This window comes from Xenopus laevis, chromosome 8L, assembly GCF_017654675.1.
Source record: "Xenopus laevis strain J_2021 chromosome 8L, Xenopus_laevis_v10.1, whole genome shotgun sequence".
Lineage (NCBI taxonomy): Eukaryota > Metazoa > Chordata > Amphibia > Anura > Pipidae > Xenopus > Xenopus laevis.
In genome coordinates, this window is record NC_054385.1 from 114672441 (window position 1) to 114686284 (window position 13844).

Here is a 13844-nt window from a genome sequence, read left to right on the forward strand (position 1 = left end):
CTACTACAGCGGTAGTAAAATAAAAAAAAGTAAAATAAAAAAAAATGAATATTAAAAAAAAAAATTAAAGTTGGAGCTGCTGAACTACTAGGAGCAGCAGATTAGCACACCAGTCCCACTCCCCAACACTGCTAGACTAATAGCACTGGGCTCTTATAGTAGTAGTAGTAGTAGTAGTAAAACAACAAAAAAATAAATAAAAGCAGTCCTTACAAGGACTACTGTTATTGCAGCAGTCAGCAGATGAGATCAGAAGCAGGACAGCTGCCCACTGCAGCTACATACAGAGCACTGCAGTAGAAGGTAGATTACTAGCCAGCAAAGCTACCTAAGCTTAAATGTCCCTCAAACCCCTGCAGACTTCTGTCCCTCCAATAACAGAGCAGTATCAAAACGATTACTAGCCAGCAAACTTTCAACTGTCCCTGAAATCACTAACAGGCAGCAGCTCTCTCCCTACACTATCTCTTCAGCACACACAGGCAGAGTGAAAAAACGCTGCAGGGCTTCGGTTTTTATAGGGAAGGGGAGTGGTCCAGGGGAGAGCTTCCTGATTGGCTGCCATGTACCTGCTGGTCTGGGGTGAGAGGGCAAAAAAAAGCGCCAACAATGGCGAACCCAAAATGGCGAACGTCGCGCGACGTTCGCGAACTTCCGGCGAGCGCGAACACCCGATGTTCGCGCGAACAAGTTCGCCGGCGAACAGTTCGCGACATCTCTACATTTGTATGGTAAGTCTCACCAATTTCAACCGCTCATACAGATAGCGGAGCGCTCCTTATTTGAAGTTCAAGGATTGAGGGAAGAACACAACGGCTCCAATATATGCTCATTAAAAATTCATACTCGCCAGATATTATCCTCCGTACGATATTTACTTGACCACCACGCCTTCAAATTGAACGATTTTTAGCGATCAATCGAAGGATTTTTATTCGATGCCAAAAACTTTAAAAAATGCACTGGAAGATCCCCATAGGCCATATAGCAATTCGGTAGCTTTAATTTGGCGAAGTATTAAAATCGAAGGATTTTTAAAGAGACAGTACTTCAACTGTCGAATGGTCGAATATTCAAACGATTCGAAGTCGAAGTAAATTCGAAGTCGGGGTATCCTATTCGATGTTCAAAGTATCCAAAAAATTACTTTGGAATTCGAACTTTTTGGACTTCGAAAATTCACTCTAGCTTAGTAAATCTGCCCCTAAATGTACGAGTCAAATACAAAAATAAATGAAAAAATTGAAACCCTGTACCCAAACCTTATTATTAAATATATTTACCATTTAAATTATTTTTATGTAGGTATAAACTCTTATGAATTTCTGTAGAAACCGAGAGGCCCTCATTTAAAATACGATTCATATTTAATTGGGTCCTGTATTTAAAAGTGACCCTTTACTTACAGCCGCCAGTAAGCAAAGGACTGCACTGACCCACTAACATTGCCTTCTGTGGTGCCACTATTCAAAAAGTGATCCTGTTCTCAAACATATAGGCCTGTTAATTTGATATCATTTGTAGGAAAGCTTTTGGATGGGGTAACAATGGATAAGATACTTGAAAACATTGCAACTAACAATACTATAAGTTTGTTCCAGCATGGTTTTATTCATAATAATCATTTTTCTTCAAAGGAGGTTGGCACAAATAAAAACAGACCATTACAAAAGATATGATGCAATTAAAAATAGTTGTATGTAAAGAGAAAACATTTTTCCGAGCTTTATGGGGCCGATTCACTAACTTCGAGTGAAGGATTCGAAGTAAAAAAACTTCGAATTTCGAAGTGTTTTTTTGGGCTACTTTGACCATCGAATGGGCTACTACGACCTTCAACTACGACTACGACTTTGAATCTAACTATTCGAACTAAAAATTTTTGACCATTCGACCATTCGATAGTCGAAGTACTGTCTCTTTAAGAAAAAACTTCGACCCCCTAGTTCGCCATCTAAAAGCTACCGAACTCAATGTTAGCCTATGGGGAAGGTCCCCATAGGCTTGGCTAACTTTTTTTGATCGAAGGATATTCCTTCAATCGTTGGACTAAAAACCTTCGAATCGTTCGATTCAAAGGATTTTATCATTCGATCGAAGGAATAATCCTTTGGTCGCTCGATCACACTATTTGCGCTAAAATCCTTCGACTTTGATATTCGAAGTCGAAGGATTTTAATTCCCAGTCGAATATCGAGGGTTAAATTAACCCTCGATATTCGACCCTTTGTGAATCGGCCCCTATGTGTTTGATACCTTGGAGAGTACGTACTCGGTGGTTCTTCACCAAGTATGTACTCTCCAAGGTATCAAACCAAATGAACTGTGTAACTATGGTGTTAAGAAGAGAAGGAGGGACCCCATAGAAATCTTCTAAAAGGACGAAATGAGAGGCTAACAAGGAATTCCATTTTAGTTTTACTGAGATCCATGCTCTGGTTCAAGCTGTATTACAGCTATTATGACATTATTATAGTGAATGCTGAGGACTACAGAACTCACACATTATGCAACAGGTAACATGCATGACACAAAGGGGCAGATTTGCTAACTGGCTAATTTTCGCCAACATTAGCTTCTCACCCATCGCAACACTTCGCCAGGCGTAAATGCGCTCAGACCATTACAATTCACTAATATGTGGAGTTTCTTCCTGGGCACCGAACACTGGTGACTTTTGGCTAGCGGTACTTCTGTAATGCAAACATTTGATAGTGAAGATGCGCTCGAGTTCATTTGTGCCTAGCGAAAATTCACTAGTGATCTTGCGCTCAGGTCAATTTGCACAGGACTGAAAAATTAAAGTTGTATTGACGTCTTTATTTTAAATGTAAATATCAAAGACTCCTCTTTTTAAAACACATGTCCAGGGAACCTTATTATAAGACAAAAGAGTTAATATACTTTTCGGCTCACAGAATATGATCTGCCCCAAAGAACCCTGTTTTTGCTCTTAGCAGACGTCCCCTTTCGATGTACTGAGAATATCAAGATCGCTCATACAAAGTTTGTAAACAAATGGCTTTTGCAAATATTTGCAGCGTATGTAATTACATTTCGCAAGCACAAAGTCTTTTAGAGACAAAATATTTAACTAAACTCCAGAGCAGGCATTAATGCTAAACCTTTGCTTAGTGAAATTTACTATTCACCAGCAACTGATTTTACAGCACCTTAATACCCCTCTGAATTGTGTCTTTATGTTACCCTCGCATTTAGACTGTAAGCCCTACGGGGTAGGGTCCTCTAGCCTTTTGTTTCTTTGACATTGAGCACTTAATCTGTATTGTAATTATATTTTTTATATTTATCTGAATTGTATTTCTAATAATGCACTTATCGTTACTTTTTATTCCATTGACCCCTGTTTGTTACTACTAATTTATTGTTTTGTTGTACAGTGCTTTGCCCTCTATGAGCGCATTGCAAATAAAAATATACATACATACATATACATACATCATTGCTTAACATTTGCAAAGATGCCATTTTAAATAAAGCTTGCAACTTTAATTACAATCCCCCTTAAATATTTAAATGCATATACATTGTTAATGGGCCTACACAGGCCTGGACCCACCAACTGATAAGAAGGAAAATTGCAAAAATAAGTGCAACAAGGATAAGTGCAAGTTTCCTTGATAAAGGTTCCTGTATGGGACTGAAACATTGGACGAATAAACCTTTTTGTTTTTTTGACATTTTTTGTTTAAATCCTGTGAGTGCCATCACTTTCCACATTGTATTGACTATTCTTGCATGAGCACCCAGGTCTAGACTTTGTTTACGGTGTGCGGCTCATACACGCTGCTTTTTATATACAAGCCACTTGGATTTGTGTGTTAAATGCGTCATGACTCAGGATTAACTGAAGAAACTTTTGTATCTAAAGTCATTTTACCTCATTTAACCTTTCTATTAGCATACCAAAGCACCATTGTTCACAATGGTGAATGCTTTAATTAGATGGGATGCTGTGACGCAATTTTCTGTGTTAAATGAGATAAGTGGGATATCTGGGCTTAGTTATTCTGTGTCAAACACACAAACCAAATTGGCTTCATCTGTATGTATATATATATATATATATATATATATATATATATATATATATATATATATATATATATATATATATATATATATATATATATATATTTCTTTTATAGATCTAGTTATGACTATGAAGATTTTTACTTAAACATATACCATCCTTCCAATACCCATGCAGTTTTATCTACAGTCTATTACTATTTTTTCTGTCCAAAATGCTGGACAGATATTTTTTTTCCAATCACTCAGTCTGTACCTGAAAGCAGCCAGCCATATTGTTAAGATGCTGATTTTTTTTTTTACACTAGTCCTGCAGGTAGTAGTGCTTGAATGACATACCCTTTCATAATACCTCCTGTGATAAGATCCTTCCTTTTTGGTTATATTCAGGCCCGGACTGGCAATTGGCCTGTTCGGGCATTTTCCCGACGGGCTGCTCTTAATTCAGTGTGAGTGGGCTGCTACTGATTGATCCAGCGGGCTCTAGGACCGCTCCTCCATCCTTTTTCACACTGTGGCTCTGCCCCTCCCACTCCTCTCTGTTCCGACGCTGCTGCCTCTGCCGGCTGTTTGTATGTCACAGCAAGCTCAGCATGAGCATGGAAGCCCGATGAATAGGAGATACTGCAGCTGCTGGCCTGCCTGCCTGTGCTAAGCCTGCACATTATGCTCCCTGCCTGTGAACACACCACATCAGTAACATCAGGTTGGTGTGGATTTCTGTAGAGCAGGCTGCAGGCAAAATCACTATGGGGTAGGAAGAGTCAAAGGTACTGACTAAATCTGTCTTTTTTAAAAATTTAACCTGGACTGTCTGTTTGTTTTCAACACTTTTTCAGTTCAATTTTTTTTTTATAAGAATGAATAAAATAGTAAAAAAAATGTTTTGTTGTCCAATGTATCCGTGTTACTAGGGTGGGCCCTGCTGGCCCAGACCCAGTCCGTCCCCTTACCTCTCGGACCCTGGTCGCACCGGCAAAATGTATGTACACCTGGTGGGGCCCCTGCCAGCCCAGACCCACTCCCTGTACTTACTCCTAACCTCCCGGACCCCAGTCGGGCAGGGAAAAGGTGTGCACACGCACGGAGGTGGTTTCCCGGCAGATTGGACTTTGCGGCTGTGGGGCCCCTCAGTCCCACGCTGCTTGGCCCAGTCATTTTTCTTGTGCCGTACAGTAGACAGCCCATTATATTTATCAAGGTATTATATAAAGGCACAATGCTGCAGAATCTTAAACATATTTTACAAGGCAGCTCTTAACGCACATATTTTTTTTGAGTTTTCCCCCAATATATGAGTGGATGTGTACAAAAAACATTACATGTGGGCTGCTTTTTTTTTTTTTGCCCGGGCTGCTTTTTACCCCCAGTCCGGCCCTGGTTATATTGTATTGTACCCTCCATTAAAAGTCTTTACCTTGCAATGCCTCACATGTATTTGTCCCTACATGACAATGTGTGTCCTCTTCTTTTTCACTTTGTTCACCAGAGATAAAATATATCAATGTTCAAATTCTAATTATCTTGTTTCAAAATTCCAAAACTCAAATTTAAAAAATGTATTAAGCACAAAAAAACTTAAAAAATTCAGCATCTAGAAGCTGGTAAGTTTGTGTTAAAGTCAATGGCAGCTGTAATGTAGACATTCAAGCTATTTTTACATTTGAGTTTTCAGGATTAATTTGTAATTTGTCAGATTCAGAATTACATCAAAGCTGTACAGTAATCTCACATAAGTACTGACATTATAATTCAAGGTGAAACTCATTAGAGTCATGCAAAGGTACAGTGGAAGTAATGCACCTTTATGAAATTCTTATATGGAATTTTTTTTATAGGGGATGCTGTAGACCTGGGGTTTCCAATTTTTTTAGAATCACTATGCCTCAAAGCTGCTAACAATTTTAATATTAAATTTAAAAAAAAAACAGGATCATTTTACCATCAGTTAATTTATGCAAGCTTAGTTATTATGAAGTACTTATTATACAGAATAAGTAAAAATAAAGAGCTGCTTGTTAAGTAGGACAATATGGAAAATGGCAATACCATATTTTAGAGCTTTTTGGATAAAGAGGTTTCCAGATAACAGAGCCACACCTGTATGCAGAAAAGATATTAATTACTTGTTAGGTAACTGAACTAGGCAATACATGCACTAGATTTAATAGTCTGGTCTTTGTTACTAATGTCTGCACTCAAATCCAAGATGGTAAAGCAGGTTCCTACCATGTGCCAACAGTCAAACCATTTCCAAAGCTTATAGTACATCTCATTGCCCATAACCAAACAGCAAATCTTTACCCTGCTTTAAGTTTTTAAGTTACCGTATATACTCGAGTATAAGCCGAGTTTTTCAGCACCCAAAATGTGCTGAAAAAGTTTACCTCGGCTTATACACGAGTCCAGGGGGGCGGTACGATGCAAAACAAAAAAAAGTGTGACCGACTGATGGCATTACTGTATATTAAAAACTGTTGAGAAAGGGGTGGATAGGAGGAAGGGGCAGGGCAGGCCAGTCTTCTTAGGCCGAGGCGATTGGGCCAGTACACCCCCATTCAGTGGAGGTAGGTATTTCTAGTAGAACCTGCCTTGTGAATTCCGCTTCTTCTTCCTTAAACCCCCTTTGTACCTCGATGTGTCTTCAATGTGTTTGGAGCGTAATTCTAAGGCTATAGACCCTGGCCTTACATCAACCCCTCCTGGCGTCACCCTAACTTCTACGGGCCTATCCATACATACTGCATAGGGGACAAAACTTCAGTGCTTTTGTTCGGGATGTTATGTTGTGTGTTTTGTTTTTTGTACTGAAAAGTAATCCTATATGTGTGTATCTATCCGATCCCCTTGCTGTATCACATGATGCTGTGTGTTGTTTGGGGATGGGAGCGCTGTAGCTGCTCTGTGCTTTATTGCATTTGGTTGAAGTGTGCGCCCAGTCTTACGAATTAGGGGTCCGGGTTTATAGGCGAGGGGGGCACACGCAGCAGCTCCGGAAAACCTGCTTTGTTAAAATCTACTTCAGCTCAGTACAGTGGTATCGGCAACAGATGTGTCCCAGCACTGCTAGATGAGCAACATTCTGAGGTGTTTTCCTCTGCTAATGTATAATTGTCTTATTTGTCATGAAGCTTATTCACTACTGGTCAGCCTTTATCTCCCCTCAGTTTTCTAATAGGGCAAGATAATATGCCATGTAATTGGCCATGTTCTAAAATGCATTTCTCACACTAGGCTTATACTTGAGTCAATAAATTTTCCCAGTTTTCTTAGGTAAATTTAGGTACCGCGGCTTATACTATGGATGGCTTATACTCTAGTATATATGGTATCCCAAAATTAGAGCTCCCAGTAGAGCCCCCAAAGTTATATTGCATTGTGCAGCAGTTAATAGAAAATATATAAGTACCCAGATAATAGCACTACTGCTACTACTACTACAACTACTATAATGGTGTTGTATTTAAAGATGCATTCAACATAACAACCACCCAAGCAATACCTGCAATAGATTAAAAAATTTCCCCCTGTAAGAGATTGTTTATCTACTCCCTTAGCACCTACTGCATCTTACCTCCATCTGCACTGGATCCTAGAGCATCTATGAAAGTGCGCCATGTAAATAAACAGCACAGCTGTAATGGAGCAGCACATCCTAAAATGTATAAGTAGTGTCTGTGTTCAGTACTTATATGTGATTGTACCTGCTCCCATCTATGTCTACTAACATCCAACTTCTAAAATACTGTCCAACCATTAAATAGCTCATTGAACACTAAAATTCAGATTACTTATCCACTGACTATGACAAAAGTTCTTGCCAAAAGGTCACTACAGAAGACAATGATGGTTATATATTGTGATAAAACAACCTTTTTTGTACTCTGGGGAAAAAGTGTTGTTTAATTTTTCTCAACATTTATTTATTTCTGTATAGTTTTAGCCAGTCTGCATTCCCTGTCTCTTCCAAGATAATTGATAATATATATGGAGGCAGAGCAACAGTTAAGTGCAACTTTAGCCTTGACTGGGCATGTTTACCAAATAGCACCTTATTGGCCCAGTAGTATAAGTTGTGATCGGCACCATCACCATTCAGGGACAGATTTATTCCTGCCTGGCATGTCAAATGATTGCCCCCTTTGAACGCTGCCCTTGTGATTTACAGAAAGTAACAAAGAGGTGGCTGCCAAGTACCCCATGTTGTTAGTCTTTTTACACGTGGAGGATGTCAAAGACCACCAAGCTGTAACCATCACAGCTGAACTTACATGCTTCAGTGACCATCAGTAGCATTAACAACCCTGGCATTCTCCACTGATTGAACTGCTAAGTGCAGGGAGGCTACCATAGAAAAGCCTTTAACATTGGAGCCTCGTTTCTTAAAAGAATCGTTTGTGTGAATTCTACCCTATGCCTATGTGTTCCCATAGCCCTGCCGTTTCTAGACCCTCTAATTAGGGAACCAAATTACTGCATACATTGTTTTAATACTTTAATTATTTTCTGTTACTTAAATTTATTGTTAATGGACCGTAAAGGCCAATGCTGTGTATTTTCCCCACAATTCCAATGTAATTGTTGCATCTGCCACAATTGTGGCCGATGTGTGAAAATTGTGTTTGGATGCAAAATGTATGTGTGTTGCATCTAGCATTTATAGCGTGGGGGTTGCATCACTTCTGCAGCGTGTTTTCAAATGTCATTTGCTCTGGTTGTTGCAACCCACACTGGGAACTTTACAGTCCAAGGTAGTGGTGATTTCAGAATTCTCAAGCGTCAATAATTATAGTTTCACACAATGCATTATATGATGCATGATGGATGCACTGGTAAACATTTGGAGTGACATCTTTGGATTCTATTTTGTTGAAAATGTGTCTGGCTTGTTTTATGGCTGCAAACACAAGAAATCATTTACAGAAAACCACAAACAGATATTAATTTAGATGTAATCAATGCTGGGAATCATAAAAGTTGCTTCTTAGTGCATAATGTTTGCACTGTTCACCATGTTTATTTATGCACAATGCAAATGTTTCCCGTGTGTGCCACAAAAGTTGTGATTGTTGATTCATCAATATAAATACAAGCTGAAGCGCACAATTCATATAGCAAGCATGCTAGAAATGCATTTTTTAGCGCATATTTGCATTCATCAATGTGTCTGCCTGTTGGCAATGACCCCTTTGGAATTCTATTTTGTTGAAAATTTGTTGTTTAATATCTTTGTTTCGTAAAGCGTATATAAAAGGGTTTATTAGTGGTACCAGGGCAGTGTAGAGAAAGGAAAATGGTTTTGATAAAGTGGATGAATACTGAGATGTAGGCTGCATATAAGTAATGAGTGTGGTTCCATAGAAGACAATGACCACAGTGAGGTGGGAGGTACAAGTAGAGAAAGCTTTCTCCCTTCCTGTAGTAGAATGAATCTTGACAATAGTGGAAATGATGTAGGTATAAGAGACTATTATAAGCGCAAATGCAGGAAGTCCTACCAAGAAGCCCAACACATATGTCAACAACTCAATAGAAAAGGTGTTTGCACAAGACAGGTTTAATAATATTGAAGGATCACAAAAGAAATGGTCTAATGTCCGTGATCTGCAGAAAGGTAAATGTGATATGAGCAAAGTGTGTGACATTGGTTCTGCAAAACTAAACATCCAGCAAAAAATGACCAATATAACACAAACCCTTTTATTCATGACAATCAAATAGCTCAAAGGGTTACAAATAGCAACATAGCGGTCATACGCCATGACAGTCAATGAGACAAATTCGGCACATGTCAAAGATAAAAAGCAGTACATCTGGATCATGCAGCCACTAAAAGAAATTGCACCGTCCCCTCTTAAGAGAATAGAAAGAAGTTTAGGCTGAGAAACAGAAGAGGCACAGAGATCTATAAATGCAAGATTGCATAGGAAGAAGTACATAGGAATGTGCAATGAGGAGGTTTGGTAAATCACTATTAGAATAAGTACATTTCCCTGTAAAGTAAGGAGATAGATCAGGAGAAACAGGCAGAACAATGGAATCTGCATGTCTGGATAATCTGTGAAACCCTGGAGAATGAATCCACTGCTGTTTTGGTTCTCTTGCATAGTTATTGTGGCTCTTGGCCTACATAAGAGAATGCAGGAGAGATAAAGCAGAAACTAAATTTAGCAAGGCTGCAGGTAAAATGAATGACACAAAGTAAAACTAGTTGTAGGAGAAAGGTTAATGCAGTTAGAAAGTACTGTACAACTTTATTGAACAAGATTGTTGGAACGTTCTGCTTTTGTAAGAAAAGATTTAATGCTGGATATAACACCTGATTATTAATAGTATACATAAAAACATATAATAAACTAAGTGGGCCATGTTGTTATGTGGTAACATTTTGGCCAATATCTAAGCAAATCTTGCCTTGGTCAGTTTGTTATGATTTCACTAATTTCATATGGGTCTACACTTACATTCTGTGCTGTTTAGTTTATGTAGGTAGAGGTGTTGTATATTGTTAGCCAGGCAAACAACTATAGGGTAAAACTATTGATATGACACATGGTCAATAAATGTATCATCTTTATACCACTTGCTATGTTAATATGAACCAATTTACCCTTTTCACTGCAGGATATCCTATTAGCATTCTGTATCTTGAGTTTTATCAGATAGTAGAAACACAGTTAAATCTAACATAAGATCCAAAAATATATATTTGCTAAAATGTAAGATATCCTTTTCCAGATAATTTTTTATAATGGGATGTGTTTCCCGGAATGCTTGGGACCTGGAATTTTCCAGACACAAAATCTTTCTGTCATATGGATCACCATGCCTTAAGCCTGCAAAAATCATTTAATCCATTAGGATCCACCGTAATGTTTTATTATTACAGAAAAAACTGAAACTATCTTTAAAAATTGTTTGCTTTAAATGAAGTCTGTGGGAGATGGTCTTTCCATAATTCTAGATAAGGCATCTCATACCTATAGTTGAAACTTAAGGGTAGATTTATCAGGGTCTACATTGGGAATTCAGCAGTATTTTTATTAATTTGATCTTTGCAGAAATTTTCCAAATACTGTATATCAGTAGAATTGAACATCTGCAGAACAATTTTAGCCACAATTTCTTATCTAAAGCACTTTCAATATATGGATGTAATGCCTGTATGCGTAGGACCTCCTAAGTACTGTATGTAATTTTTATGGGCTGTTATGTGGATATTATTTTAGGATCCTATGCAATCTTTGTCCATTCATTCAATCCTACTTAAAAGTTACTGGCCATTCTGCACCTTACTTACTGTCTCGAAAAATCTCTTTAACTTACTTCTCTATGTCAAGTTATTGCTTGATATCATCACTTCACTAATTCATATTTAAAAAACAACTTACCACTTTGGAAATTATATCCAGAGAAGGTATCAGACAACCCATAAAATAACCTCTGCAGATAAAAGTGTATATACAAACTTACTGTTTGAAGTAATTCTTGACATAAATGAAACAAAGCACAGAGTTTCTGTTTGAGTATGCTTGGCAGTATTTCAGAAGCCAAGCAATTTATAGAGGTACCAGAAAATAAGCAGTAGTTGAAAGCAGATCCCTAATGGTTGAGGAACCTCAGGAGATCCACAAAACTGTTATTGAAATGAAACAGAGAGTTTGAAACCATTACAGTGGTACAGTCTTGCATTATGTGCATAGAAACAAATAGAAAAAAGCATAAACACAAGATGAAAACAGTAAGATAAGAAACAATTTAACTCAAAAGATCTTTATTTACTATATACAGTATATAATACATGTACATACTTATCAGCACTTAAATGCCCTTTAGTAGCAGTTATATGTGTATAGATTTGGTATGTTTTTACATAGAGTGCACATAATATAGTTAAATGCATAATACTACTTTGTTCATCATTCATTTCTATATCTTGCTATTTAAAATGTTGGCCAGACACCTTTTCCTCCACCCACCACCTTTGCTTTTGGCTATGCCTGCCACAACTTGAAAGCAGCCAACCATATTGTAAGGTGCTGATTATTTACCCCAGTAGTGGTGCAAGTAGGCATACTCTTTTGTATGTCCTTTATGTTTGTAGATATGTTCTGTTTCTTCTATTCCCTAATTCTGTTCTCTGCCATACCAGCAATGCCACCTATCAGTAAGAGGTGCAATGTTTTCCAGAACTTTCAGGCTTTATACCTGACATTCTTTCTACTTTCTGTGGGACACATTTACCTACATGAAAATTTTCGCTTCTCCGACAGACTTTGCACAAATAAGTCAGACATCATTCTTTGACGAATAAGTTGTAGTGAATATTACTTGCCCTGGTGGTCCAGTGGTGCAGCGGGTAGGCGCCATCTTGGAGGCCTAAGGACGCGCGCGCCTCTACGTCATTTAAAGGCGCTGGTGTGATGACGGCAGCGCGCAATGGCGCCAAATTTGAATAGTTTAAAAGGCTCATTAGGGCTGTGAGACCTTGCCCATGATAGGATCTTGTTTCCTGGTGCTTTGTTAGCTGTTCTGTTCTGATTCTGATTCTGGTTTTGACCCTTGCCTGAATATCGACTATCCTTCTGCTGAACCCTCCTGTCTGATTGATTACCTGGTTTTGACCTTGGCCTGCCTGATTATGTTTGACTTCTGCCTGCCTCAAACTGATTACGATTCTGTTTCCTGTTTTGTATCGTGACCCTCGGCCCAAAAGACTCTGCTACCAGCCGTGCCCCTTTGCTAGCCAGAACATCTCGCCTTGCACCCCTCGTTAAGTCCAGGTGGCACCCAAGTAAGCTGAGGGCTCCTCCCGAAGCCCAACGGTGGTCACACTACTGGTGAAGCCGAGCCGAGACCAGGGTGCTTGGCATTTGTTCTGGTATTGGGTGTCGGCCGTGACATACGTGTATTCATCAAAATTCCAAATTACATCTGGGCAACAGAACATTGGCGTACTTTTTTCAACAATGATTTGTTGGAGCGAAAATTTCTAAATTAATTTTCTCTAGTGTTACTTTATTCCTAGCACAACTTCGTTAACTTACTTACACTTATAGCAATTAAAATTCAGTGGTATATAAAGGTCATATATGTATGTATTTATTAGTGATTGCTGGAAGTGGCCACTTATTAATTTAAATTTCCAAGGAATCAAAATGAAGACGGAGATCCTCTATTGTCCTAGGCCATGAGCCCACCCTAAAACCAATGTTGTATGAGCTTCAAATGTTAGAAAGAGTGTAAAAATTATATTTTTAACAGTTACAACTTGTACACATAATCCCACTTTAAATATGAAAAGACGCCAGTGTTTTGACTTTTGCTTATGACTTAAAGGAGAAGAGTCTTTTTTGCCAAAAGTTAGGCACCCCCAAGTGATCGCATGTACTTACCTGAAACCCGAGGCCAGTGCACCTATTTGGGGAAAACTGCACCGGTCTGGGATTCTTCCAGTGAGCACCACTGAACAATTGTCTTCTGGTTTCTTCTTTTTTGTCACAGCTGCACATGCGCAGTATCTCGATAAGACAAACTTTAACAAAAAAGCCAACTATTTTGTTCTACTGTGAATGCGTCTGCCCTGGAAGATCTGAAGAAACCAGAAGGCAATCACTCTGTGGTGCTCCATGAAAGAATCCAGGGCCGGTGCAGTTTTCTCCTAATAGGTGCACTGGCCCGGGGTTTCAGGTAAGAACATGCGATCACTTGGGGGTGCCTAACTTTTGGCATCCCTAAGTAAAAAGACCTTTCCTTCTCCTTTAATACAAGATATGATGTCCCTGACATAA

At 38.7% G+C, this 13844-nt stretch overlaps 1 protein-coding gene across 1 annotated transcript in view; it reads right to left on the reverse strand.

The window, feature by feature from the left end:
* LOC108699006 (olfactory receptor 8U1) overlaps positions 1–12423 on the reverse strand; it is a 28861-nt gene extending 16438 nt beyond the window's left edge. The window contains exons 1-3 of the mRNA XM_018230862.2: positions 12389–12423; positions 9239–10179; positions 7628–7708 (exon numbers count right to left, since the gene is read on the reverse strand). Coding sequence (XP_018086351.2) covers positions 7628–7708; positions 9239–10179; positions 12389–12423 — 1057 coding nt within the window. The remainder of the gene's footprint in view (positions 1–7627; positions 7709–9238; positions 10180–12388) is intronic.
* Between the last annotated feature and the right edge of the window lie 1421 nt (positions 12424–13844).